The sequence below is a fragment of the Genypterus blacodes genome, unplaced genomic scaffold (assembly GCF_046128005.1).
Source record: "Genypterus blacodes isolate CSIRO-AG114 ecotype Tasmania unplaced genomic scaffold, CSIRO-AGI_Gbla_v1 ptg000028l_1, whole genome shotgun sequence".
In the NCBI taxonomy this organism is placed as follows: domain Eukaryota; kingdom Metazoa; phylum Chordata; class Actinopteri; order Ophidiiformes; family Ophidiidae; genus Genypterus; species Genypterus blacodes.
Window position 1 is genome coordinate 2,430,135 of NW_027466841.1, and position 27,997 is coordinate 2,458,131.

Sequence of the window (27,997 nt, forward strand, 5' to 3'; positions counted from 1 at the left end):
ATAATCAAAAAAGACTTCTAACTTGACTTTGACTCCTGCCTTTTGACTTGGAAACATTTTGTATCTTTTCCAAACAAAATAGCAAAAATTACACAACTTACAATATCATTATATAAAAACAACACTTTTTGGAATTTAACTTGACTAATTATTATTCTGGTGTTAAACACATTACTTTTTTCAGGACTTCTGTGACTTCCCTGCCTTTTACTTGGGCTTTGACTTTCAGTGACTTGGTCCCACCAGCGGCATGAAGGTTATAAAGTAATTAAATGGACATGGATAGGAGTAATACAGTGTGTTTGATTGACTGGTGAGTGTGTGTTATGCTCCAATACCTGCTTGGCTCGGATCATCATTGTTGTAGGTTCCTGCTTGTCCTGTGTGTTAGATTACCGATGTGAACTGACATTTCTTCCATTTTATTTTATTTTACATCAAAACAATGTATTGCCCCCAACAATAAATGGCGGTACTGATATTTATCTTGCGATGCCCATGTAAAAACAGGATAAGCTACGATGAGCGATGGACAAGAAAGCACAAGAAAGAGGGCAGACCTCCACCACGGCTGATTTTGTTGTGCTCTAGAATTTGCCATAATACCCAAAACATACATTTCTATCTACATGTGACTTTATGGATCTGAATCGTTGGATGTCACCTCTGTCTTTATAAGACATTATATTAGTAGTTTTGGAGATAATGTTGTGGATGGACCCCTGAAGCTATTGAAGATACAATCAAACTGTTTTTACTTCAATGAATCAGCTGGATCTCATCTAGAGTATGGTGGTAGTTGCATGTTGCAGCCCTATTTGGCACTCAGCTCGGTCTAGATAAAAATAGCTCTTATCTGAAAATGACTTGTCTGACCACCAAATCCAGACCGCAGTGAACCAGATCCAACGGTAGCGAGTGTTTTCTTGGTCTCTGCTACCATTTAGTGGTAACCCAGTGTAAACATAGGACAAGCAGTTTGCATGTGATTGTGTATGGCTACAAAATAAATTAAAAAGGTCTGCATTGTCTCAAAATTCAAGGTAATGTTCCTTGGACAACAACCCACATCTCCACAAGATATCATTTAAAAAAAATAGTTATCTTGCTGAAACCTACATCTGCACACACACGCATGCATGCATGCATGCGCGCACACAAACCTCCTTGATGGAGGTAATTGACATTTACATGCGAAATGTCATCATGAATACGATTATCAAGTTAAGATGATAGAGTTTTGTGCATGGCACCTCTGGCCTTTACTTACCTGGGAATTAAGATTACCTGTCAATCAAACAGTGTGGTGATGTGTTGTGTTGGTGTGTGATGTGTTGATGTAGCATCCTTGAGGCAGAATGAAGGGTTTCTGGAGATCTAAAAAGAATTCTCAAGTTCTTAATCCTTTTTTTTGTGTTCTTGGCAAAGGTCCCACCTGCAGGACCTGAAAGACGTCACTCACAACATTCACTATGAGACATACCGGGTACGACGGCTCAACGAAAGCAACATGAACTTCAGTGGAGTGGGGCTTCCCTCCTGGTTGCAGGAGAAGGGAACCACCGATAAGAGCGAATCAGATAGTCACCTGTGAACCAGCTGCTTCCTGCATCTGTTGACAGAAAACCGATGTTCCTCATCTTCCCATCAGAATGAGAGGGTGGAAAAAGGAAACAGTTGTTTTTTTACATGAAATGAGTTGGAGAAAGGACTTTAATATTTTTCTTTTTCCTTTTTGGGACCCATTAGTGGACTATTTTTTAATCGAATATTCTGTTGAATCTTTTAGACAAGACATCAGGAGTGCATTAAATCACCAGACATGGATATGTTCTGAGGATAATTTCATATATACAGTATATGTTTTGGATGGAAAATACAGGGCAGGCAGCAGGATGTGGCATAGGGAGAGAATTTACCAGTCAACCAACCAACAGTAAGTAAATCTGACAGAGTAAATCTGAAATTGAAAAATGTTCATACAGGACAATGAAAAGAAGCTGCCCTGTTCATTAGAGATAGGAGAGAATATTTGCTTTAAAGCGCTTTATTTGCCTTTTTCATCATGCTTTAAGCCATCTGGTTCCATTCTAATGTAGATCCTCATTCCTAATCCATCTATGAAAAATGATCAAATTTGAGCTGACTTGCTGACAGGTATGACTGATTGTGTGTAGGATATACAGTATATTGCAAATCATTAGTCGGACATGTTTTGTTGCTCAGTTGACACAGCTGACCTTCAGTGCTAACTTCCATTAACACACATAATTGTAGTTGCACCGACATCTGCTTTGGTTGGATGTTTGCACCTTTTTAAACAACATTATATGTTCCTCAAGGTGAGGGATCATACTTTGTCATCATGTGATCATTTAAGAGTATTAAGTGTAAGGAAGATGTCAAGATGCAGATGATACAAGTATACATATACAAGTGTGTCTATACAGTATATGCTTGATTTCATTACACCTGTAATGAGCACTGAGAAAGCTGTGCTGGACTTCAGCCTCATCAATCGACAAACTGTCAACAGATGTAACTTATTGGGTTAAAATGACATACACACACACACACCAGTCCATTTGAGGTTGTATGGCCTTTGTTTGCTTTTGTGACAGCCTGTTATGTAGCCACAAAAATTCCTGTCCAAAGTCAGGGCTAAGACACACCTACTTCACCGCCATTAAGTGCCTCTCATTCTTAGTGAAACTGTCCACCCTCCTGCAGTTGTACCCTCGAGTGTGCGGTCCAGAGTCTGCCTCCAAGTGCATAGAGTCTAGACTGTGGAGTCAGCATATTGCAATATAGCATCTATGTTTAGTTTGGGCCTGTTCTCTGTTTCTGGCTATACTGCTGTCTGACTGCAGAGAAGACACTGAGGGAAGAAAGAACACACATCCTTTGTTTCAACAATAAAGGGTACCTGATCATAAAACAAAAATGTTTCCTTCTGGAGCAAACTGACATCCACAGTGCCTCACACACAGCCTGTCACACTGCCACCCCGTGCTTGTTATACTAACAGTTCTCACGTGATTGTTGCCATTGCTTTTATATAGTGCATGTGATACACACCAATGTTAACACTGTTGATTTATAATTAAATACATGACACTTTCTCAGTCATGTGTGAAGTCATTGTCACCGCTATAAAAGAGGTTCTGCATTCATCTGTCTGAGATTCAGCAGGATATCTCCAAATGTAAGAGATTTCAATTAAATTTTGTAGATATGTGAGACTACCAGGAATTCTGTGCATGTCTTTTAATACTGCAATAAGAAGAGACCACTGTTCATAGAAAAAAATTCAGTCATATGTTTCCTATGATGCAACATAAACGGGTGCGATTTAGGTCAGATACAGGTATTGGTCCACAGCCTCCAACACATAACCTCCACCAAAGAGGTCAGATAGATCTAACATAAGTGTTGTTTTTTCCGCAGGGCCTGCCTGGTGATGTTAGTCTGGGAAGTAATCTGTATAATTTCATCAATGAGAGATGGAGACATAATTGAGGGAATGTTGGGCCTTCAGCGAATGAATCCCCCTCTATCTGAAACATGCTTTTACTTCTGACCACACCCCTCTATGTGATGTCACCGCGGTTGTAATTTGGCGCTCTCCTGGTTTAGATCTTAGTTTACAAATAGGTTCCATTTTGTCTCGTTAAATGATACCAAATCGCATCTCTCCTCACTAAAGTTTGGCATTCCACAGGGCTCTGTGCTCGGCCCATTTTCTTTTATTTGTAATTTTGAAATGTCATTTTTCTCTTTTTGCATTCATTTCCATACCTATGCGGACGACAATCAGCTATATGTCTCCATTGATAATTCAGGGCTCTCCAACCTGGAGACCTGCGTTATAGCTTGTTCAAAACACTGCAGCTAACTAAGTCAGAGGATGGGGCATAGCAGCTGATTCTCTCTTTCTCTGCTCTTGACTGTCCCACTGTCTAATAGTTTTTGGGCATACATGCTTTCTCCTGTCCTCCTCCTGACCATCTCTCTGGCCCGTGGGACCAGCGTACCCTGAGTGTTGTTTTCCACCTCTGTTTTCCAGTTTCCCTCTGTTGGGACCTGATTATTTGATTTCATTTAGCAGTTTGTTGCAGCAGTTTAAATGCAACTGTGCTGTTTTGGATGATTTAGACAAACAGTCTCATCACAGCATTCTCACTCTTTATTAGTGCTTAAGCATGGCACCATGTACGGTAGTACCATTCCACCAATAACGCCCTGAACTACACTTAGCGCACTTCTTTGTATCTGTTTACAACTTGCACAATCATTATGACACTGCTCAAGGGAGTTGTCCAACACCATTAGCAAGCAGGTTAACACATGTCTTAGTCAAGATATCTCACTGGCCATATGATTACAGTGAATCAAGAACAGATTGTTCTCTAAGCTGTATACACAAAGTACCTGTCTCAGTCATGAAAACATACAGCCATCATCTACTCTCACGATGATAACAGCCTGGTCATGATTCTTTGTATCGCATTATCACGCTACTTAACTACTGCAATGTTCTCTTCTCTGGCTTGAGCACCACTTCTTTGAAAATAACTGTGTCCAAACATTGCAACACAAGTCGGAACTAAGAAATTTCAACAGATCACTGCAGTCCGAGCTTGGCTACACTGTCTTCCTATCAATGCCAAGACAGATTTTAAGGTCTTACTTCTAACATCTAAAATATTACATGGCCTGGCTCTGTTATACCTTAACTAACCCTAAATATTCCTGCACATACTCCAAGGTCTCAGCAGGCGGTCCTGCTCACTGCTCGCTATCCCAAAAAGGAGATAGAGCTTTCTCATACCGCAAGCCTTTTCTTTGGTTTAGGATTAAATCAGCTCAGTTTAGCTTTATTTTAGTCTTAGTTGGTCAGTGGTAGTTTGAGTGTAGGCCAGGGGATGGAACAGAGCAGCACAGCTGTCATACTGTATTACATCACTTGGTGTACATGCCTTATCCTGTGATCTGACACAGGACAGGGTATGTAACTCGGAGGCATGTACCCCCAGATGGTCCTTCAGTCGAAACCAAACGACAACTGCCGACTATAACATTATCAGTGATGTTTGTTAACTTACGTTGTGCTTTTCAACTGCTGGAACTGACTGATGATAGATGTAGACCAAAGATTACATGGTAACTGTGCCTTTTTATACAGTTGTACTTGAGAAACAAATCTCTGCTATCCAAGCAACATAGAAGTCAGCTTCACTTCCCCTTAGCGGTGCCTCCTGCTTGGTTGTGATTTCATCCATGGGACAGCACCAGAGAAGCTTACTGGTTGGCCAGAGTGCCTGCATGGTGGAGACGGTTACTGATAGCAAATAGCGTGTCACGTTATTTGACCTCCCACGTGTCAAATCGTCTTAGGGGAAGCCTGACTCCTGCAGGTGGTGACATGAAGTGCCCATCTTCAGCTGACAGTGGGGGCCAGGCAGTGAGGAAGGAACATTAAATCAGACTGGAGGAAAACTGCCACATTATCATTTCTGTGATATGTGCTTTTTGTTTGATATTTGTGTTTGCAGATGCTTGTTTCTATAGCATTGGGTTGTTTTTTGTTCATGCACTTTCCCCCTTTCCGTGGCTGTCCAGGGCTGCTTCAACAATATTAGTAATATCACATTTGGCACAGTGTACACTCAGGACATCCTGTGTTTTCTAACTTTTTAGCCATAATTTATATTTAGGTGATTAATCTACATTGTAACAAGGGAGCGAGTGTTCACTGATCATCTAGTCTTGCAAATAACACAAGAGTTAAGTTCCTGTTTCTCCAAAACATTTGGGATAATTCACTATTTTCCAAAACATTTCCAGGCCTGGCAAGCACATTTTGATATGCATGACTTTTGCAGGATTTTAATGGTGACACAAACGCTAAATGGCCTAAATGTAAGGAAACACAATACGTTAACGATCTTCAGAATTGCTCATTAATACATTTCCACATCTTCCCAGATTGCATCATCACATCAGACAGCTCGGCCTTTGTCCTCTTATTGGTTTGAAACGTTGACCACAGACTTCTGAGTTTTTTCTCATGCTATTATGCATTTAGTAGCCACATGATGTGTCACTGCTGTTTATCACTCATTGTTAATAACAGACTGACAAGCATAACAAAATAGACACAAAGTTGCACAGAGGAAAATTTACTAATTTATCATTTCCAGTCACTGTTGATGATGTTAACGATCAATACTGTCTAAAAGGGTGACATTAAATGTTTAGTGAGTTGGTATTTGATATTTCACTTGGGGGGGGGAAGGGGTCAAAATAAATACATAAATAAAAATCAGTGCATAAACTCTCAAATGAATTCCACAAAACAAAATTTTAAAATAGCTCTTCAACAAATATAGACACAAATTCATTTAAATAAATTAATAGATTAAAATAATAAATATGTTCTTGTACAATAAACAAGCTTGTAAAAAGGCAGAGCACAACCGGTCAGGCGTGTACAGTACAGAAACCGTCTGTCAGTCAGCCGATGTTTCTACACCACTGCCGACACGTTTGGCACAATCAAATACTGGCCAATGCAGAGATCACACAGAGGTCACACAGAGGCAACAAGCAGCTCGCTGGCTTCCTGTTGGGCTCATCTCTTTTTACTGTGAGTGTGTAACCAGAACAACAAAACTATACTGTTACCATGCGTTCCTTTATACTGTATATGGGAAAATGTACTACTTTTCCTTCTTCCAAGGCAAACTCATGGATGCATTTTTGCATGTTGCACCTTCACTTAATTCGTGGATACCTTTGGGATTTGTAAAAAAAAAAAAAGTTAAAATTATTATATGATTGTGTATCAGTCTTTACTCCACCCTGCCAATACAATCCTTCTCCTTACACTGGTTTTCCTACGTACAGCTCGCGCTCTTCACTGAGGTGAACCTGGTTGCACTGATGTTGATCCTACATGTATCTACACATACAGCATATCATTACGGGAGACACCAATGGTCCTCATCACTGTGCACGTTACCAAAATGTTGGCAGGCTTTCCCTTATGTTTCCCTTTTTGAATTGGGCTTCCTTGTGTACCCAGCTTTTCTCGCTCTCACTCATAAGGTTATCTTCAATGGGATTTGTCATAATGTACAGATAATTCAAAGAACACAGATAAGTCCTGGCCATGGTCATACTTATAATAATCCTGTGCCGGTGTTTCCTTATTGGAGAAGTCGATGCTAAAGTGTTGATGTTCTTCCACATCTTTCCTTAAGACGCAGCAGGATAACAGACTGCTCTGTCATTTGCACTTTTTGCAATTGTAACTGTAATTACTTTTCAATTGTTTTCATTTTTCACTTTTCTTTTTCCCAAAGTTGTCAGTTGTACACCAGCCATTAGTCTTTTGTGCTAATTGGACCCAAAGACATCCAGCGATTGAGCTACGCTGAGCTAAATGCATTGTTCAAACTGAGCACAGAGACATAATGCAGCATCCATGAGTGTGTCTGAATTTGGATAAGAGAAAAAAAAAATCTCAGAAAGTGATTTATCTTCTCAAAGCTGAAACATGCTGACAGCCAAAAACCAAAGTATGCACAAGGCTTGTCCTGCTTATAACACTCATGTAAGCTATACCCGTTGAATGATAACAAAATGTTTCTGTGCAGTACAGCAGATATACTTTGGAATATGGACAGAACACTACAGAAACATGGTTCAGCTTTTCATAAAAACACTCTCAAAGAGAGCGAGTGGAAACAGGAAGTGGTGGTAGGGGTGTCACACAGGATGCATTGGCACTTTCAGAACCACACATGTTGAAATGCTAATAAACATTATGGGGGTAATTCATAAAAGGGCAACTACACAGTGCCATGCTGACTTAATGCTACATCATCCTCTGGCATCTGCACACACAAGTTGTCATTTCTGGGGGCAAAATTCTGTGGCAGCCCATTCCTCCAATCACTTGTGCTCACAGATCGTAACGGATCAATTCAACGGTGTTGCTGTTGTTGCCTAAACTGCTTTAACTTGATATGTAGCTTTTGTAGTAAACTGTAGCCTAATTGTGTCGATTCCAGCCTAACATGTATTGCAGCAAAGAACAAAAGTTGATTCCTTCTGCCATATGTTGATCTAAGTGGATAACTAACACATTTTTTTATTTTTTCCAAGCTGAAATCCTGAAACGCCTTCTTTGAAACGGAGGAGGAGAAATAAGGCAGAACATTTGGACCAATGGACCTGAAACAAGTCACTCTCCTCTTCTGGTATTTGTGTGTTTTATGCACAGCTTAACCAACATGCAAATACCGTAGACTGGTAAAAGAAAAAAGCTGAACGAGGGAACATGTTTGCGTGACCCAATTTGCCCTTAACAACACCTTCAATGTGGCACGTTCTGAATTACCCCCAGTGTGTTTCAACATTTAAAAAGTGGAAACATATGAAGAATTCACTCTAAAACAATTTTAAAAATTCACTCGTATAAAGCAAATTTCGCTTTTCTATATTTGATATCAGCCACCAAGTGTAATCAAGGTCGTACTGTCACTTTAAGCTTCTCAGTGGCTCTTAAGAAGCTCTTACAGATTTTCCCATTTCACTTCCTGCTTATTTCTGCTGTGTTGCCTCAGAAATTCAAATCTCTGGTAAAAACAAAACGTTCACAGTTTTACAACAGGTTCTCCACCACATCTGAAAATGACATAATATATGTATCAAAAATGGAGAGGAAAAGAAAACAAACCAATGACCGAATCAAGCGTGCAACTCCAAGACGGAAAAAACCCCAATGTAAACAGTTCTTTTTCGCATTTTTTTCTTTTCTTTTTTTGATTTTTGATAAGACAGAGAAATGGAAAAAGGTGGCGGTATCCAGAAAAGCCTGGAAACCCGTGAGTGCATGACCCACAATGCACACACACACACACAGAGAAAAAGAGAGGACTTCCATCCGTCATTCACTTCCTGGTCTGCCTCGTATTTTTTTTCTCTCCCATAGTTTTTTTCTGCTGCCAGCCTGTTTCCCTCTAAATAATAGATAATTTAAGCAACACCATCTGAGAAAAAAAACAGCAGCTATATTATACAGAGTGGTGGAAATATCAATGTTAGTACTAATGGTATTACATAGTTTCACTTACCATATACAGTATGTTTGTGTGTGTATGTGTGTATGTGTGTGTGTGTATGTGTGTGTGTATGTGTGTATGTTTACAGTGTATGATCACGTGTGTGAGTTCCAACGTGTCAGCTCAAACACAGAACTCTATTCTTTCCTTTTGTCTAACTCCTCGATGCTGAATCCAGATCTGTGCAAGTCTCCCTTTAATTGCCCGTAACTCCAAAAATCTCTTCCAAAAAAAGACTTTTGATGCTGAAACAGAAACGCAACCTGCTTCTCAGTTGAGATGTCACACCGAGCTTTTCTTAAATGCAACACCATCTCGTCATCCTCTGGACCTGGTACATAACATCATGCCTCCCTGCCTGCCTGTCTGTCTGTCCGCCTAGTGATCATCTGCTGTATGGAGGGTTTGGAGGACGGCAGGAAATAAAGATATTAGAGGAGGAGCAGTTAAGTCACATTTCTTCTTGCTCAGATTTGAAAAAAAAAAAAAACGGAAAGAGAAGGAAGAAGGTTGAAGTGTGATGGTCGATCATTTGGTGTGTCAGAGGGTCAGGTAGGCCAGCGGTCTTATTCGATGACCATGCAGTGGGGCAGGTGCTGGGAGTAGTACTTGAAGAGCTCAGCGGTGGCTCCAGGGCAGTTGGTCAGCTCCAACTCCTCCAGCTCCTGCAGCTGGATCAGGCCTGACAGACCGGTGGTGGTCAGCAGGGGGCAGCCTAGAGTGACAAAGTGGAAAGATCAACATTTCAGTTCAAACATTCAGCTGGTTTCTTTTCTCAAAGTGTGGGGCGTCGGTAACTCAAGAGCCCCCTGATAGTATGTTAGATAGCTCTGAACATTTCTGCAATTAATTAGTAGTCTTTTAATTCATCAAGGCAGTTTGTCTGTTGTGTTTAATTTGTTAGATGCTCATATCTGTGTATTTTCACATTGCAGTGGCTGTTAAATTCACAAACAGGATTTTCAGTTGTATTACAACAAGTAAAGGTGCTCTTGTTGATGATGATGATGATGTGGAGATGTGCAGCTACATCCTTTTGGAGGTATAGTCAACATAGTGTGCTTCTAAGTTTGTTGTAGGTCAAGCAACTTTGTCCACAACAAATAAACAAGTAGTCATTTTCTCCTCAAGTACTGATGGATGTCTTCAATCGGAGCCCTAAAAACAAAAACCTGTGGATAGAATTTAACTAGCAGATAAAATTGGAGGAAAAGTTTATACCTGCGAGAGACAGAAGACGAAGACTCCTCATTCCAAACAAATGCTGCAGTCCAAAGTCCTGCACCTGCACGTACACACACACACACACACACACACACACACACACACACACACACACACACAAACGCACAAACACAGAAAAGGGTTTGTAATTGACATGTTTATATATTTATATTTATTTTTACCACAGATTTCACATTGACCACATTTATTCACATACAACCAATTCTGCCATTCAACTACAACTGTATATTCTAAGATGTAACTTGTACACACAGGGGACATTTTGTTCAGACCCAGGGCAGAAAATGAGACACAGGAGCAGCCATTATTCTTGTCTCTTGGTTATATTTATGGAAAACCATCTATGTGAATGAACTATCTTCTATCTCTACTCTATAAACTATGCTATTAAGGCAATATGCTTAAATAGCATCCATTTGTTTACTGATTGGCTACTGAATAATAAATGAAAGGGGTGTGTGTGTGTGTGTGTGTGTGTGTGTGTGTGTGTGTGTGTGTGTGTGTGTGTGTGTGTGTGTGTGTGTGTGTGTGTGTGTGTGTGTGTGTGTGTGTGCGCGTGCGCGTGTGTTACCTGACAGCACCAGCGTAGATACAGGCTTCTTAATGAGGACATGGTGGACAAGTAGCCCAAACCAGTGTCTGTGATCCTCACACACCTGAAAAAGGGGACAGCAGACTTCAGTTAAAGCTCGCCACATATCACTGCTGCGTACTACGACACAACGTCACAAACAGTTAGGAGAGAAACTCAAAACCGACAGATTTATAGTCTGAGAGAGAGAAGCCTTGTATTTGCCCTCTCTGTAAATACTCTCTGTATATACTCTAATAAGTTGCACAAAACGCACATCACAGTTCTCATTGATTGATCTTGTTGATTAAAAGTATTTGGACTGCTGTTGACTGTTTGTGTTGGCAGAGTTGTGCGAGTTTAGTCACACTGATTTTCAATCCACATGCTCCAGGCCATAACAACGCTGATTGTCACTCACACACGGTAAATGCCATAATAACGCTGCATCCCAGTGGACAGTGTGAAGGAGGGATGAGGTGCAGCTGATCGTGTTTCAAACATGACTGCTGCGATAATAGTTGTGATCAAACATGGTTACTGATCTTTTAAGCATTTGTACTGGATTTCTTGTGAGTAACTTGCCCTGGCTTGGTGTCTATTACATGCCAAAATCCCTTTAGGGGCTCTGTAATCCACTTTACTGCATCACCAGAGGAAACAAATCCCGTCACAGTTAAATTGCACTCCGTATAGTCGCTTTTGCCTCCGTTATATAATTCATTGCAGTTAAGCCAGTAGTTTTATAATTTCAAAGTTCAGTCGGTGATCATGTTGGCACAGAACCTGTATCACTTCATAGAAAGATAACACTTTGGTAACAACACTTAGAGATACATTGTTCACTCTACAGTATGTCTCTGCATTTTCAGTCTGTGTTCTTGTTGCTAAAACAGGAAACATTTGCAAGTAGAATTTATGCATACGTACACAGTTTTAAACTTAGCTCAGCAGAAACACCGTCCTCATCATTACATTAGAGTTCTGCTCCTCACAGAGTGATTTATTTTCAACTACTTCCCATCTGCAGCATGGCAATGTTTTATAATGACAACACTCTGCAGGGACACTGGAACTTTCCTCCATGTTATTCCTGTAGCACTCCAGTTAGCACTTAGTTTGGCCCCGATAGATGATAACTTCTAATAAGGCATTTTATGTAAAGCCACATATACTCCACACCTTATATTGCCATGTCATCTGTATTTGGATTTATTATCACACACATATTGCTTTGCTTTTTGCATTGCTTTCGTTTTCAGTAAGACAAATGCATCAAGGTGCTACTTGGATTCATCCTGAAAATACAGTTTTTGACACTCATTTTGTATCTATATTTGACATCTTCTATGTAACTCCTGCTTCCCCATATTTATATGCACATCAAAACTTTAATTCTGGTCTGATTAAATAGTTTTTCAAACATTGTGTAAATGCAATTGTGACAGCCTTGTGGCCTATATTGTGCCGGCATGTTCATGTGTTTCAGGTAGGCAGGGCTCTCAATGAACTGTAACTAGGAGCACCTGGGCCCAAATCATCCTGGAAGCCTTGTAACACCCCTGTCCCTCTCCATGCACTCTGTTTGGAAGTGTGCTTGCTGATAAATGGTGACTTCCTTTGCGAAACTATTGACTCTCCTTCTGTTTTGTCCCGGCATTTGAGTCGGCCGTGACATAATGATCAGATAGAAATAATTAAAGTTAGAAGATTATGTGATTATACATTCCTTACTCAGGCATGTGAACAATTCATTATTTTAATAAGAATCAGAGTGCTCCACAGAAGCTTATCAGGATTTCCCTTTCATATTTTGTCCACGTACACAGCTGCTACACAGCTGGCACATGGCACATTTTCAAGGTCTTTCTGACTGTGGAGAAAATAATTATTAACTTAAAATGCCTTTTGGACACACACCCAACTATTTCTTTCTCATCAGAGCCAGATAAACGTGAAACAAAAGACTGCTCAGCTAATATTAGTCCTTTTAAGCTTGGGCTGCGTTCCAAGAGTTTCAAACCAATTTCAAAAGAGCCATAGTCCAGGGCCGTCAATGGCTGATGAGCTGGAATCATCTTTTCTGTGAGTCATTCATGATTCAATCAAACATCTTTCATTTGATCAGGCCTAATCTCTCCATATGTGTATGTGAAACACAGCCAATTAATATTCTTCACATTTCTTTACTGATTTCACTAAATAAGCATTCAGTGGTTATGATGTCCTAAATGCAAAAACTCACCCATGATAACAATTGATGTGTGTGCGTTTATATTCACAAGCAACATCACATCCTGCCAAAACCCTGTCACCTGATTTGCTTTTTGCTTTTTGATGACGCTGCTGTTACCATGGCTACCCTAAGCCCCCTTCAAGGGAGCGGGTCAACATACACTGTGGGCAACGTGAGGTTATTATAACACCAGAATTCCCCCAAAGAAAGTCAACATAGCGTGGGCCGGATATCTCGACTGGTCTGGCTCCATAACACTAGAGGAGTCTCTGGGACCTTTGCTGGGGGAGCATTAAGGGCCTTGCAGCAATATGGGAGAATGGTAGGCAGGCATCCATGCCATGGGGGCTTAGCCAGTCCAAGCTGTCCTGATAAGCTCCTGAGCCTCCTCAGAAGAGGCCTCCATCAATGAGTGGTCCTGGTCATCATGGTTAGGAGGTGCATGAACCAGTGGGAGGGAGGCAGCGCTCCAACCAGGTCCACATTACCTTGCTCAAACATTCTTTCCGAAACAAAGAAATGTGCCAGGGGGGCCTTGTTGTGTCAGTGCACCTTAGAACGTTGGCACAACACACAGGTCAAAACAAACTTGGTTGCCACCAACCTTTGAGACGGCTTTTGGCTTAGGTGTGACAGACCGTAAACAGAGTCAAAAACATGCCATCTCTGCATAGGAGTGTGTTGCCAGCATTGTCAAAAGCAATCTGCTCCACCCACAGTCCTGTGACAGCCGTCCTCAATGCCTAAACGCCCGGGTCCCAAACATGATCCGCTGCCATACAGGCATAGGCTAGCCCCAAGTGGACAGCCAGGAAAAACATATCCGCCTCCTCGGCCCGACAGTTTGTGATGATGGTGTTGGTAAGAACAGCCTATACTTGAGAAGGCAGCTGTAGAAACAATTCCTTCAATAGACAATCCAGCTTGTAGCTTCCCAGGAAAGCAAGCATTTTATTCATTAGTTCTGATTGCTTGCTGTCGCTGAGGCTGTGCAGAGAGAAAATCCAAATCTTTGAACACATTTTTTCTGTTCCAACGGCTGCTCGAGGAGGCATACCATTCTGCCTGCTGTTAAGCTGCTGAGGGTCACGACAACAAAACAATTCCTTGTTGTTTTTGCAGCAATGTCTCTGAGTGCAAATCACAAAAACTAACCCAGTGCTTGCATCTCACAGAACTCCAACAGCACAAGCAGAACTGCATTCGTACCCTTGTTTACCTCTTGGAATTGAGTCAGGGTCAACCATGTAGCAGTCCCTTACAAGACCAGTAAACTTATCTTATGTATTATACACCTTTGTCCGTTTATTTTCTCGAGCAACATCACATCCTGCCAAAACCTTGTCACTGCTTTTGTACCAGATGACACTGCTGTTACCATGACTACCCTAAGCTCTCTTAAAGGGAGCAAGTCAACTTACACTGTGAGCAGAATGAGGTTATTATAAGACAGGAAATCACAACAACAGTTAGTGCCTACACACCCCATTAACACGCTTAGGTCCCTATGTGCATGTAGTGTCTATGCCAATATTACTTAAAGACAGCAACATATTGTAGCTGCATTGTTGGGCTGGCAACACTTCCACAGTGCTCAAAACAACAATGGCAAGCTTGTACTATAAGTAGAAATTAACTTAACTTTATTACACAGATCCGCAGAGTAGCAGAAAAGGCCTTATGGGAGCTTGTGAGAGGTGTGGGTGTACGCAAGAGAAACGTGCGAAAAATTAATGTGCAGGCACAAGATAAAGGTGATTACCAGCCAACTTCATACCCTGAGTGCATCTCTAAAGCAAAGTCCTTCTCACACAAAAACACAAATAGACGCCGACCTGTCCAGCACCAATTCCTCCAGTTTATGCAGGTCGCAGGCGATGTATTCCAGAGCCATGTCCGTGATCCGAGGGCACCAGGACAGGTCCAGACTGCGCAGCTTACGCAGGTTCTCTGCCACCAGTTCCACACCATCATCAGTGATCTTGGAGCAGCCGGAGAGGCTGAGGGAGGTCAGGTTGGGAAGGCTGTGTACCATGTTGACAACACCGTGATTGGTGATCTCCCAGCAGGAGTGAAGTCGCAGTGTGTGGGTGGTGTAGCCCTGTGGGGGGAAGGCACCTTTAGTTAGCTCAGCATGTTCATATACACTATAGTCCCATTCGCACATGCATTATGTGCTAGCATAATGCTGGGTTGGTTCCAGCATGGGGTCAAGTTTGATGCTGATAATGCTTGATGACAAACCCAATCATGTGTCTTACCAGTAGGAGATCAGGGGTTGGTTTCTCTTGTTTTGTTGTCCTACCTGTTTGGCTGTGAAGTAGGCCATGGCTGTGTCAGTGACATGGTAGGCCTGCAGGCTCAGTTCTGACAGGTTGGGCAGGAGCTGAGAGATGGCAGCAATGGCATCATCTGCCACATTGATGCAGTCACTGACACTTAGCGAGGTTAGCCGAGCGTTCAGACTGGACCACAAGCCGGCCTCTGTGAAGTCGTTGCAGCCTGAGAGCTCCAGGTGCATCAGGCCCTGCATCTGCTCCAACATGACCTGCAACATAAAGGCCACTGGGTTGAATGACTAACACAGTTGTGAAAATGTTCCTATGGAAAGTAAACGAAAATAAAGTAAACATTCAACTACTGTGTGCTTCAACAAAGCTCTGAACTGAGCAAAGCTACTTGATGGCCTTGACTGTACTGTGGAACTGGATTTCTCAGGGTTGGTCCACTCAGATTTTTTTCTCTCACAAACTTTGCTTCTAAAAAAATGGTTATTTTCACAAATATAACAACTAAAGATGGTATGGACAAAAACAGATTTCACAGTCATTGAGAATGGAATAATGGCTGCACCTGGTGTCAGGTAAAGTGGAACAGAAAAGATGGAGACCGAGACCTCGAGACCAAAACACATCACTGAAAAAAAATCTGTTGAATTTACTTAATTTCTATATGGACATTGGTTGCACATGATCACAATGCGCTCCATTAACATGATTTTCTCCTTTGGGTTTACGTATTTTTTTGTCGACCAAAATGTTTACTTCATGTCAATACTATTTAAAACATCATGTTGACTCAACAGAATAAAAAAAAAAATCCAGGAATGTCAGTGACATCGAGTAGCCCTGGGAGCTTAACTAACTGCCCAAAGCTCTGACACTGATAATAGAGCAGCCAGCACCCCATATTCCTGCAGCACCCCCAACAATATACAGGAAAAGGGTGAGGACAAAAAGCTTTAAGACATTCAATGATGCAAAGTAGTTAATCAATTAAAATAATTAATTAATGAAATAGTCACATAAGAAACAGGGTTAAAAAAACTTGAAATAATAGGTTTTTTTATCACTTGCCTACTTCTTCTTAGAAAAGCTATGAACTAGTTACATACAACAACAGTTACTTTCTTCATTTTCCTTTAGTTTTTAAATGCAACAGTCTTTGACAGGTAAGCATCCAGATCATACAGCCAACAATTCCAGCAGCTCCATGGCAACCAACCACTCTGCCCAGAATAGCAGCCTAGCCTAGGAGGTAAGATGAGCCAGTCGAGGGACTCTCAGCACTCACTATGCCTCTTTTGTTCCCAGCAATGAAAAATAATAGATATTAAGAAAAGAGATGCGGCCACAATGAAACAGCAAAATTGTTGCTTCTTCAAATGTTCTGCCAGCGCTAAGTAACACAGTGGCTAAACACCCCAAAGTGGGCACTGCAGTGCTGTGGTACAGATGGTTGGAGGGGCATTGCAAATAACTTGTAAAAAAACTTGTCTTCATGCCATCCACTTCAGATATGAGGAAAAGATGCAACTAAAGAGGAACCAACCGGTGATGGTTTTAGAGAAATAAAAATCGTCAGTCCTTATCATCATCTGGAGCTTACTGGTGATGTCAAAAATGGATCAGCTGTCAGTGTGTTTGGAGCTGCCCTGTAGCTGCTCTGTCTGTGCCTTAATTACCAAATGACAATAAGAGTTGCAGCTTTAAGCATTTCATTTCTCTCAGACATTTCTACAAATTGAGCTAATGCAAACAATAGCTGAGGTTGGCTGCTCCATGTGCATTGTAGCTACCGGCTCTTTAATATTATACATACACACAGTTTACATTCTGTTATATTTACACACAACCTACCTAGGATGATGTGTCACATTCTCTTAGTCATCTCAGTCATCCCAGTCAGAAGACAAATAGGAGAGTTGACACATCATTTGTCTGCTGTTTACCTGTTGTGTTGATGTCAGGGCTGGTATCCCTACAGCTTGACAAACCAACAAACTTTTGATTGCACCAGTTTCGGTTCCAGAGCTATTGGCAAAATTCTAACTCTTCCTGTTATAGCACCACCATCAGATTGATTATTTTCTAATATAACAACTGCGTGCACATGTCCACCATCTTTGTTGACAATACTGATACTTGATGAGACCCAGTACTTACTACATAACAACAATGAGCCACAACTGTAATTTCTGCTTATTATCCACCAAAGCCAGTTTCTGTGTCTATGAGGTCACAAATAGGCATAGTGGGATATGTCACAAGGGTCTAGGTTCTTCACATGTTCTATGTCGACAAAGTAGATCTCAGTGATATTTTCCAGACTAGAATCTTGTGAAAAAACTCACTTCACAAAATGCTGTCGGATCATGGCTATCGGATGATCACTTCACAGTTGTAAAATCACTTTTTGTCAAATCATACTAAGAGGTCAGCCAGTTCTCACTTCTATAGCACTACTTCTATGACAGAATTTCCCTTTTGATTCCAGAGGACACATCATTTATCTAAACATTATAATCTTTACGTTTGAGAGGAAGAAGCAGCAAACTAATCCAGTGAATCCTTGTCCTAGAGGGCATTGTGACTCACCTCCAAGCCAGCATCTGTGATGGTGGACCGTTTGAGACTAACAGAGCGAACACCTTTCTTGGATAGTGGGTAGTTGTCGATGAACTCACAAATGTCCAGGTCTGATACACCCACTAAGCAGAAACACTGGAAGCCACGCAGGGCGAAAGCCTGCAGACTGACAAACTCCTTCTCCCCATTGGGCAGCAGTGTATATAGCTCCTTGGCATGCAAGATGGGTGTCACACCCTCCCAGAACTTCGGTTGGTATAGCACTTTGCGCCATGTCTTGCATACTTGTGCCAGCACACATTTTTCAGCTGTGGTGAAATACCAGAGTAGCCTGTTGAGCAGCTTCTCATCCAGAACAAGCTGGCGCTCTAGTACCATGGGTTTTGGGAGATTGAGGGGGGGTAGCTGGCGTAGAGATGGCTTCAGGCCCACCAATGCTTTCCCAGCTTCAATATCAGGGCCCAGGAGGGAGGCAGCTGAGTGGGGAATGCCGGGGGCATCCAGGTGGTGATGGTGGTGGTAGGGTAGGGAAGACGGAGGAGGAGGCAGGATAGAGGGCACAGAGGAGGACTGGCACAAGCGGTTCTTGGCAGCAGGTGTGCCCTTGGTAATACTGGCACTGCCGAGGCCATTCGGCTGGCTAGGTGGCAATTTCACCATACCGTTGCGAGTTACGCAGGGAGACTTCAGCTCGCTAGGGGTGGACATGTTCAACATTGGGAACCTGGAGAAACAGAGACAAAAAATGATCAATTTAATGTCAAAACACTGAAAAGATCAACAAAGCCTGAGACAGCTGAGACTGTAGTCTTAACAAACTAGGAGTGCGTGCACACGCTCTCTTTTTCTGTTTCAAACAAACAGGGCTTCATCCTTCCAAACGTTTCCTTTTTGATTTGGGCAACATGATTGAGTGTCCTATATTTAAATCAACAAAACAAATGTACACATGTTAACAGTATGCAACTGCATAAACCACAATTATGTTGTACAAAATTTATTCAGAAATTAAGCTGAGAACTGAGGACTCAAATTGACCATCCCCAGTCCCCCTGTTTGTTGAAATGATTTCAGTCATATAGATTGGTGTCTGATCTGTGACTGTGTACAGCATTTTGGTAGGCAAAAAGAAATATCTCAATTTATGTTGTTAGGGTAAACGTTCACTGTCCATTGTCTTGGTTCCTTTCTTAAAGGTCTACACAAATCTTTCTGTCAAGCAATTTGTAGCAGGGTAAGTAAGGTGCAGATGTGTAGTGCTTCTTTCCATTTTTCTTCATAAAACTTCCTTAGACACAAATTGTCGCCCCAATAAGGTCCATACAACTGAAATAGTCTTTTCAGATGTGTTTGATTTCATTTTGATGACCTTTGGCCATTTGAAGTGTGCATCAACTGCAATCAAGAACATTGAGTCCATGAGTGGTCAAGTAAAGTCGATGTGTACTCATTGCCATGGTGATGAGGGCCATTCCTAAGGATGAATTCTGGACTCTTTGGCATCCAGGGCACCCTTTTGCAAGATCCTCAATGTGTTTATCAATTCCCAGCCACTACACAAAGCCACAGCCTATACTTTTCAGTATTATTTCAGTATTACAGTATTTACTGTATCCAAGTGTCGCACAACTTATCCCGGCACACTGATAACTGCTCCCTTCTTGCTGAGAATTGAAGGAAAATCATGTCACCATGTGCAGGCCATCCTTTTACAGTGATGGCATATACCTTTGACAATGTGTGGTTATGTGTATGTTTTATGCACGTTTCTCTCTCATTGTGTTAGTCACAGGAAGCTGTTCCACAATTGTTGGTAAGAGATAGAGGAAAAGTTTGCTACAACCAGACAAGATGGTAGGCAGCTGGTGCCGTCACATGTAAGGGAGTACCGATGAATATAATGTGCTTCATGTAATGTGTTATTTACAGAACAAAGATTATCAGATTGACATTCTAAGACTGTAAATGAATGACTTGCGATGTTGACTTATTAGGAAATTCGGGTACAGGATTACATGCTTTTAAAAGTCTGCTAGCATAATGTCAAAACAAGCAGCAGATTAGACCCTGTGCACATCATACTGCATGCTGTCATTAGTTATTCATTGTCACTAATTACCTTGGTGACTGGTGGACATTATGCTGTGAATCCCCGCAGCATTACAACAACATATGATTACAGTTGATGGGACAAGGAAAGGGCAACCGCCGATATGTCCCATTATTCTGACATCCCAATAGTCGAAAAATGTCCCATTGAACCTCATGCATCACCGCATATTAACAAAAGAAAACAACTATCTATGTCCTTTTGTAGTTTTAGTTGCCACAAGCTGTTAGCTATTAGCCATTAGCTGATAGCTAAGAGATGGACGGTGGCTAACTTAGCGCAATAGCACTCTTGTTCATCTAAGCAGTTTGTCTCTGTACAAGTTTTTCAACAATATTTTGTGCCTTTTTCATTTTTTGTTTATAGAGCGCTACATAAGTGCTACATCAGAAGCATAACACCATACTCTGAGGCAATCTTACAGCTATCTAGAAGGCATGCGCTGAAGAAAACAGTAGCAAGAAGCTAAACATTAAAAGTATGTGAAAACCCTACAGCGCAGTAAAGAAATCCCAGTCCCAGTCCCCAGTCTCAGCACCATATTGTCTGAATGGAGTGTGTTGCAGCCTGTTGTGAGTGATCTCACACACTCTCTCTTACATAATAAGGCTTTTTACACTACCCCCCATTGCCAGAGGGCTCCACTTTAACACCTGTGCACACCTTTACTCAGATAATGTACACGTCAACGTATTGTGTACAAGTGCTTCAAAGCATCAACAACATTCAACGTGACAATATTTTACACCATTTCATGTTTCGCCCCTGTTGGTTCCTTGTTGATGCCCCCTTGGAAGAAGACGAGCAGCTCTGGTACATGAACCACACACACAAACAAAATGTATCTTCGTCCCCAGTGCATAGAATTGGCAGCTGCATATTAAATGGAGATACTGGTCAACATACAGCATAATATGTGTTTAGCATTCCCACGTGTTCAGTTACGAGTGCACGACACAGGACCCAGCTGCAGGCTGCTCAACATCCTCCACTTCTATCCTCATGCCTTCACATTTAAGGTTTCATCTTCATTATGTCCATAAATGTAAACTCAAAATCAACAATTTACATTTAACTCGAAAGCTGCAGAAATATCTCAGGTTAATCTTATTGGCCTTAAAATTTCATGAAAATGATTGAAAGATTTACAACTCTCAGGGAGAAGGTAGTTATTAAGGCTGTAACAATGTCCAAAAAGTGACAGCTGTTAATGACAGGTCCTCCAGTTGGAAGTGCATGGAAATATCTTTGGAGATTCTTCTTCAAACACCCTAGCAGACAGAAACTTCACCCGCAAACAATCTGAAAACCTCATTACACATTACACATTTCAAGTGCTTCATCACAAAGAACATTCTCCACATGTTCTGTGTGAACACATGTGACAGTGGCACAAAAACACAGATATACTTTGCCCTCATACTAGGACATTGATGTTCTAATGAGGGACACAGCCCACTGAGACAGGGCACAATCGAAAGACACAATGGGGATGTGTCACTTGCAGTCTAGCAGCGCACTGGTATAATGAGTAGCAGAGATTGTGTTTTGCAGCATGGAGCAGGTCTACCAGCCCAAGTTGCAGGGTGCACTAGTATTTTGGTTGCCCACCCACATGAACTTTTAAACTCCACAACCTGTTTAATTCATATGACTGGTAGGATCGTTTTACTTTCTGTATACATTCTTCCACTAACATAAATGTATTAACAGTATTAATACATTGCAATGTGGTATTTATGGATATTTATGGGGTCTTACCCTAATCAGCCTGCATTTATAGATACCCTCTCTTTCTGGGTCAATAACCTAGAGCTGAATTAAGGTTCTTCCGGCCAATTTTTTTTCCATCTTTTATTTTGGTTAAATAGCAGAATACATTCATGCATCTGTGGAGATCTGGCCCAAGAGAAAAGATCGATTTTGAGGAGGATTTAAAATGTGGGGCGACACAGGGGTTAACAAAAGGATATTTAATCACTGAAAACACACACAGAAACAGAACACACTCGAGACATTGGGGTGGGGGTGTGTGTGCGTGTGTGTGTGGGGGGGGGACCCAATAGAGGAGCAAAAATATGATCAGGGAATACAGGGAAAACTAAAGCCAATTCACAGAGCAGCAGAGCAAAAACAAGGCTTAACCTCAACACAGGGGGTACATGAAGACAAAGACAAATCCAGACTGAATGTGGAGATCACTTATAGAAACCAGGGACAATGAGCAGAAGTAGGAAACGAAGAACTTAGACAAAACCAGGGAAGCAAGAACAAAAGCAGGAAACGACCAGGAGCGAAGAAGGACAAATGCCGGAAACAACCAGGACCAATGCAGGAAACAACCAGGAGCGAACCAGGACAAATGCAGGGAACAACCAGGAGCAGAGCAGGACAAATGCAGGGAACAAGCAAGAGTGAAGCAGGACAAATGCAGGAAACAACCAGGAGTGAAGCAAGACAAATGCAGGGAACAACCAGGAGTGAAGCAAGACAAGTGCAGGGAACAACCAGGACAAATGCAGGGAACAACCAGGAGCGAAGCAGGACAAATGCAGGGAACAACCAGGAGCGAAGCAGGACAAAAGCAGGGAACAACCAGGACAAAAACAGGACGGAGTCGACAAGAGGTGAGGGAGTGACGAAGGCTAGATACACACTGGGCTGAGGTGAGGACAATAGCAGAGGTGGAAACAATCAGGTAAGAAGACAGGAACAAGAGGGCAGGAAGTATAGCCACGGAAAACAAAGACAAAATAATACTACAAAATAACACAGGAAACCAACGCAAGAAAAACACAAAAACGCAGCATCATAACAGCATGAGTGAGCTCAGTGAGTGAGTGCACACACAACCAAACACATTTCTTTTCTCTGCTGATGAACTACTTTATCAATATAGTCATTTGAATGTGACGGATATGTCTGCAGTTTTAGTGATTTAGTGATGAAATTGTGGCCAACTAGTTCATTAATCTAATTAAACATTTAATAATACACCACTAGTTCGGGGGGAAGGAAAATCTAACCTCTGTTCTCTCAATCTGCCTGGTTATTACTGTTTTGCTGTTTGTGAAACTTGATTTAACTGTTACAGACAGGACACACTTATAAAGTCATCAAAAAATTCAAAATATCTATTTCCTCATCTAAAACACCATGTTTCCCCCCCTTCTGTCATCAGTCTGTCTGTCATCAGTCTGTCTTGATGATTAACTGAATTCTGCTCTTCTTATGTGATTAAAACACTTTTTCCTCTGTGAAACTGACATGGAAGAGGCAGAGGATTTTTTAAAATATTTTCATTTAAATCTTTCCAAGCTGATTTAACATCCTCTAGTTTTGGTGTTGTATTTGTAGTGCCATATATATACTACAGATGTTTGTTTCACACACAAGGACATCAGCGTCTTCTCAATGAGAAATGCTCTAGACTGCTGTCTGATGTTTCCCTCACCTCAATGAAAGAGCACCATGGCTGTTGAGCTTGGTTTCAACTCCTGACCGTAACACACCCACTGATATTGCATGATAATGTATTCATCTAAACACACCGATTTCCAAGTGCGCTTAGCTTGTGTCTATGTGAAAAGAAAAGTGTGTTTCTCCAAGCTAATCCATGTGAGCATGGATTTAATTGTGAATTCAGGAGTAATTACATACAGCTGGGACATATTCATGATATGATTCAAGCTACTGGGCGGCAGTAGCTCAGTCCATAGGGATTCAGCTTGGGAACCAGAGGGTCGCCGGTTCGAGTCCGGTATGGACCAAGTAAGCAGACTGGTAGCTGGTGAGTTGCCAGTTTGCCTCCAGAGCACTGCCGAGGTGCACGTGAGCAAGGTACTGAACCCCCAACGGCTCCATGGGCGCCGTATAATGGCTGCCCTGCACCCCCTCTGTAATGCATGTGTTTGTGTGTGTGTGATATGAGGGGGTGCAAGATAAGTTTCAGTTGCATGCGATTTGCCTTGAATTGCATTGAATTGAATGATGAGTGATAAAGTATCTTAATTGGAAGTTTGGAAAAACGCGTCTGCTAAATGACTGTAAATTTAAAAATATAAAGTCCACCAACAACTTCAAGATGTCAACCCCACCTTGTTTCCCTGCTCGTTCTTGCTAATATAGTTAATTTGAATTGCGATTTGCAACTCGGAATCAATGTTTACCTTCACATGCAATATGGACAGTGACAGCCCATGTTAAAAATGTTGTTTTATAAATAGATTTATAACTATCTATAATCTATTCTATTGAGCAAGGAGGCAGGGTGGGCTCTTTTAGCATCATGACCTGCCCCCTGAGATCTAATCACAATACTACTCAGGAAAACATTGATAACTAATATTAGGTGCTTGCTGCTCCAGAGCTACCATCAGGGGTAGAATCTGCATGTGTTTTGGGTACAAACAGTAACTTTTCTCCTTCCCAACACTTCAATTTGCCTGGTACCCCAGTGGATAGTCTGGGTTATTGTCTTTATTTTGGGGAACCTGGAAGTCCCCTTGATTGTTTGTTATTTGTTTATAGTGTTCATTTGTCATCCCAAATGATTTTTTTTATAAACCCTGTCCTGTCCCCGAGTGACAGGGTTTATGACAAAAAAAGTAACAAGACCATGTGTCAAACATAATATTCTATTTATCTAATTTGAACTCCAGAATGCATTAATGCACATTCCCACCTGCTCACAGCCAGGACCTGCGAACTTATGCTCTAAACCAGTCAGACACCATAACTATCACCCCTATCATTAACCTCCACTCCTTCCACCCACAATTTCAAACATTTAAAAATAAGCTTTCATACTTATTTGTATTGTCATTATTTTTGCGCCGGAATTCCTAAGAATGCCACACGGGTCACCTGTGTGTAATGGTGGCAGGTTGTCAGGAGAATCCTGAAATATCCAATAGAACAGTAAGCAACATGAGAGACACAAGGGACAGCAGAACAGGTGTGGAGGAAAGAGGAACATGAGGAGGGGATCCATCCATCCATCTTTTCCCCAAATTTAGCTTTGTATTTGCAGCGAAAAAATATGTACTCTTCCGAATAACTTATGAGCCTAAATATAAAATGCTCTATGAAATAGTGCCACAGGCTCCTGCATATATCCACAATTTTTCTTGGCTCGTGGCCAAACTATCCACCACTAAAATAAGGTGTATAGTAGCAGAGATATCCTACTAATTAACAGCCAAGGAGATAAAACATCAGATTAATTAGGGAAGACACTGATGGAAAATAACTTGAATTGGTGCTGCAAAGTGTACAAATGCAAGACAAACTAAACAAATCTGACATTACCAGCTGCTCTCTATGTGCATGGTGCAGTATTCTATTTGCTGTTATTGTCCAAAACAAGCTACCAAAACTGTTAAGATGTGGATGTTTTCTTACTTCTACTTCTTTCTTGCTTTATCATAGGTCACAAAAAAGCTGTGTCACAAAGAACAATACTTTGAATAGTGATAATGTCCTCGGGTGCCAATGTAACACACAAGTTCTCAACTAATTGAAGAGTAGGAGCCTGCCCTGACTTCATTACAGAGAATGCCCACCTTTTTTATTCTAATAATGGCCATATTTACTAAATGCTTTAAACTTTTTATCGTTCCCTCAGTTCTTCAGTTTTTGCTGGGTATTTAGCAAAACAAATGAAGTAAATAAGCTTGACAGTAGTGCACAGAACAAAAGCTTGTGTGTGTGTATTGTCCTATTACTTCTGATTCTATGTATGATTCTGTACAGATGTCAAATGCATTTTGAATAAAGCTCGATTTGATTGGACTTCACACACAAATTACGAGTTGTCTTCATGTTGTTACTGTATACTGTTGATCAAATCACCTGTGATCAATACTTAAGACTTAGTACTATCCTTTATATTGTTTTAGTTGCAATCCCGACAGCGTGAAATACACGGAATAAGCAAGTAAGAAGCGTACATAAATGTCTTTCTTCTGCCGAGAATCTGTAGCCTGATAAAGAATATCCTTAGGCAATGTAAGCGTATTGTGGGGCTATCGAACTATCCTTGAAGGTCTCATACGGGAAAACCCCCTCAAGATACATCAAGGGGATCCTGCAGGAACGGTGATGCTATTTTCCGAGCAAGGTGATTGGTCAAGAGGCGGTGTTTTATATTTCAGCCTGACTCAACTCGAACTAATACTGCTATGGAACAGAATTGCTGTGGAGCGTGGAGTGCGATCAGAAGTGAATGGCCTTTGTGACCCTGAAAAACATTGCTGAATAACCCTTAATTGTGCTTAAGGGTACAGGCCCATGGCTGGGAATCAAACCCAGGACTTTCTTGCTGTGAGGCAAAAGTGCTAGCTACTGAGCCACCTGCTAGTGAGCATCTATGCTAATACCAGGTAATTCTGTTAAATCTTATCCCATCATCAAATGCTACCAAACCAATGTAAGCATTCTTAGTATATATGACATGCATGCATTAAGTTAAGGTTAAGGTTACATGTCTGTTGTGGCCTTGTTCAGGTTCAAGAGCTGTTTGTTCTTGGTGGGTGTGAAAAGATGCATGTGCAGAGAAAGGGAAATACAATGACAATTACCACAGGTTTAAACAATAACCACGAATCTACTCAACTTTCAGTTGTATAATATACCATGGGGGGGGGGGTCATTAAGTACCACTGATGGTAGGCCAGTCACAGTTTGAGAAACGTTGTGGGAACTTAATGGCAGATTGTAGAACTTAAATGAGATGTCACTGGAGGTAAGAATGAATGGGAAGTCGAAGATGAAGAAGTTAAACCTGCGTTAAGAATCCAATGATTTAGAAACACGGGTGCCCAGCATGCACTGCGTGCAGAGCTGAAAGAGAGCATGCTGGGTGGAAGAACTAAAAGAAGATCTGCTGCATAAGTGAAACCAAAACGGTTGCGTCACGGAGAGACGCTGACGTCGCGGTGTTTTGTTAATAATACGCAGTTCGATGCGGCTAATCAGTCCCATCTCCTAAAAGCCCCGGGCGAGCACACATAGACCCGGGACCCCCAATTAGGTCAGTGTACAGACCTGGTCCCACCGCAAGTGCTGATGCTGCTGCTGCTGCTGCTGCCCCTGCGGTCCTCCATCACACACACTCACTGCTGCACACACCGACACACAGCAGAACACAGCCTCCACACCGGCCCGCCTCCCAGCATCCCTTACCTCTCGCATCCAGCTGGATTCGGGCTTTAATCCATGATCAACGCGCTGCATCCGCTGCCTCACGATCACGTTTCTCCAGTGCTGCGGCGCACACAGGCCCAAATAAATAATTATTTCCTACCGGTAGGCGAGAGATGCGCCTACCATACCATACGCCATCGATTGTTTCCCCCAAAAAAAAGAAAGAAAAAAAAAAACATCCGTGGTTAAATCAGCAAAAATGAAGCACAAAGACCAACGATCATCGGCCCGATTTGCAAAAAAACTGGCAAATCTGGACAAATCTGGTAATCTGGGCTGTTTTCAATCTGCGAGTCCTCCTCCACCACAGAGCCGCCCTCTGTCTCCTCCACACATACACTCTCTCACACACACAAACACTGTGTCATTTAAAGAGATAGCACAGGGCAACTGGAACAGCACAAAGCCGCTCTGGACACTTATGTAACCACAACAGCCGCTTCACACGCACACACACTGTAAATGATGGGCAGTTCACTAACATTAAGGTTTGGATTTTGGGGAAGAATATGAAATTTATTTCAATAACTTAATATGGTTTATCTTCTTTGTCTATAACATTATATTGTATAACGATTTTCAAACAAAAAACTCCTCTAAACCTGAAAGTAGATTTAAGTTCTTGTCAGT

The 27,997-nt window shown here is 41.6% G+C and overlaps 2 protein-coding genes across 7 annotated transcripts in view; one reads left to right on the forward strand and one right to left on the reverse strand.

The window, feature by feature from the left end:
• septin12 (septin 12) overlaps positions 1-3,245 on the forward strand; it is a 33,264-nt gene extending 30,019 nt beyond the window's left edge. For all 6 annotated transcript variants that reach the window (XM_076144080.1, XM_076144083.1, XM_076144082.1 and 3 more), the window contains one exon: positions 1,429-3,245. In XM_076144080.1, the coding sequence (XP_076000195.1) occupies positions 1,429-1,594 (166 nt within the window). In that variant the 3' untranslated portion in view covers positions 1,595-3,245. The remainder of the gene's footprint in view (positions 1-1,428) is intronic.
• Positions 3,246-5,661: 2,416 nt separating this feature from the next.
• On the reverse strand, positions 5,662-27,689 carry fbxl16 (F-box and leucine-rich repeat protein 16). Its single transcript, XM_076144400.1, has 7 exons — positions 27,347-27,689; positions 18,061-18,775; positions 15,489-15,731; positions 15,019-15,284; positions 10,948-11,032; positions 10,353-10,416; positions 5,662-9,846 (listed from the first exon to the last, which is right to left on the reverse strand). The coding sequence occupies exons 2-7, from the start codon at positions 18,766-18,768 to the stop codon at positions 9,698-9,700; spliced, it is 1,515 nt and encodes a 504-aa protein (XP_076000515.1). The 5' UTR covers positions 18,769-18,775; positions 27,347-27,689; the 3' UTR covers positions 5,662-9,697.
• Between the last annotated feature and the right edge of the window lie 308 nt (positions 27,690-27,997).

Bases quoted from the DNA above. Each gene is read 5' to 3' on its own strand.
- fbxl16 (XM_076144400.1), bottom strand. From the start codon at position 18,768: ATGTTGAACATGTCCACCCCTAGCGAGCTGAAGTCTCCCTGCGTAACT. The intron at 15,732-18,060 runs GTGAGTCACAAT...TTTATGTTGCAG, and splicing joins TCACAGATGCTGGCTTGGAG to GTCATGTTGGAGCAGATGCA. The intron at 10,417-10,947 runs GTAACACACGCG...GTGTACGTGCAG, and splicing joins ATCTACGCTGGTGCTGTCAG to GTGCAGGACTTTGGACTGCA.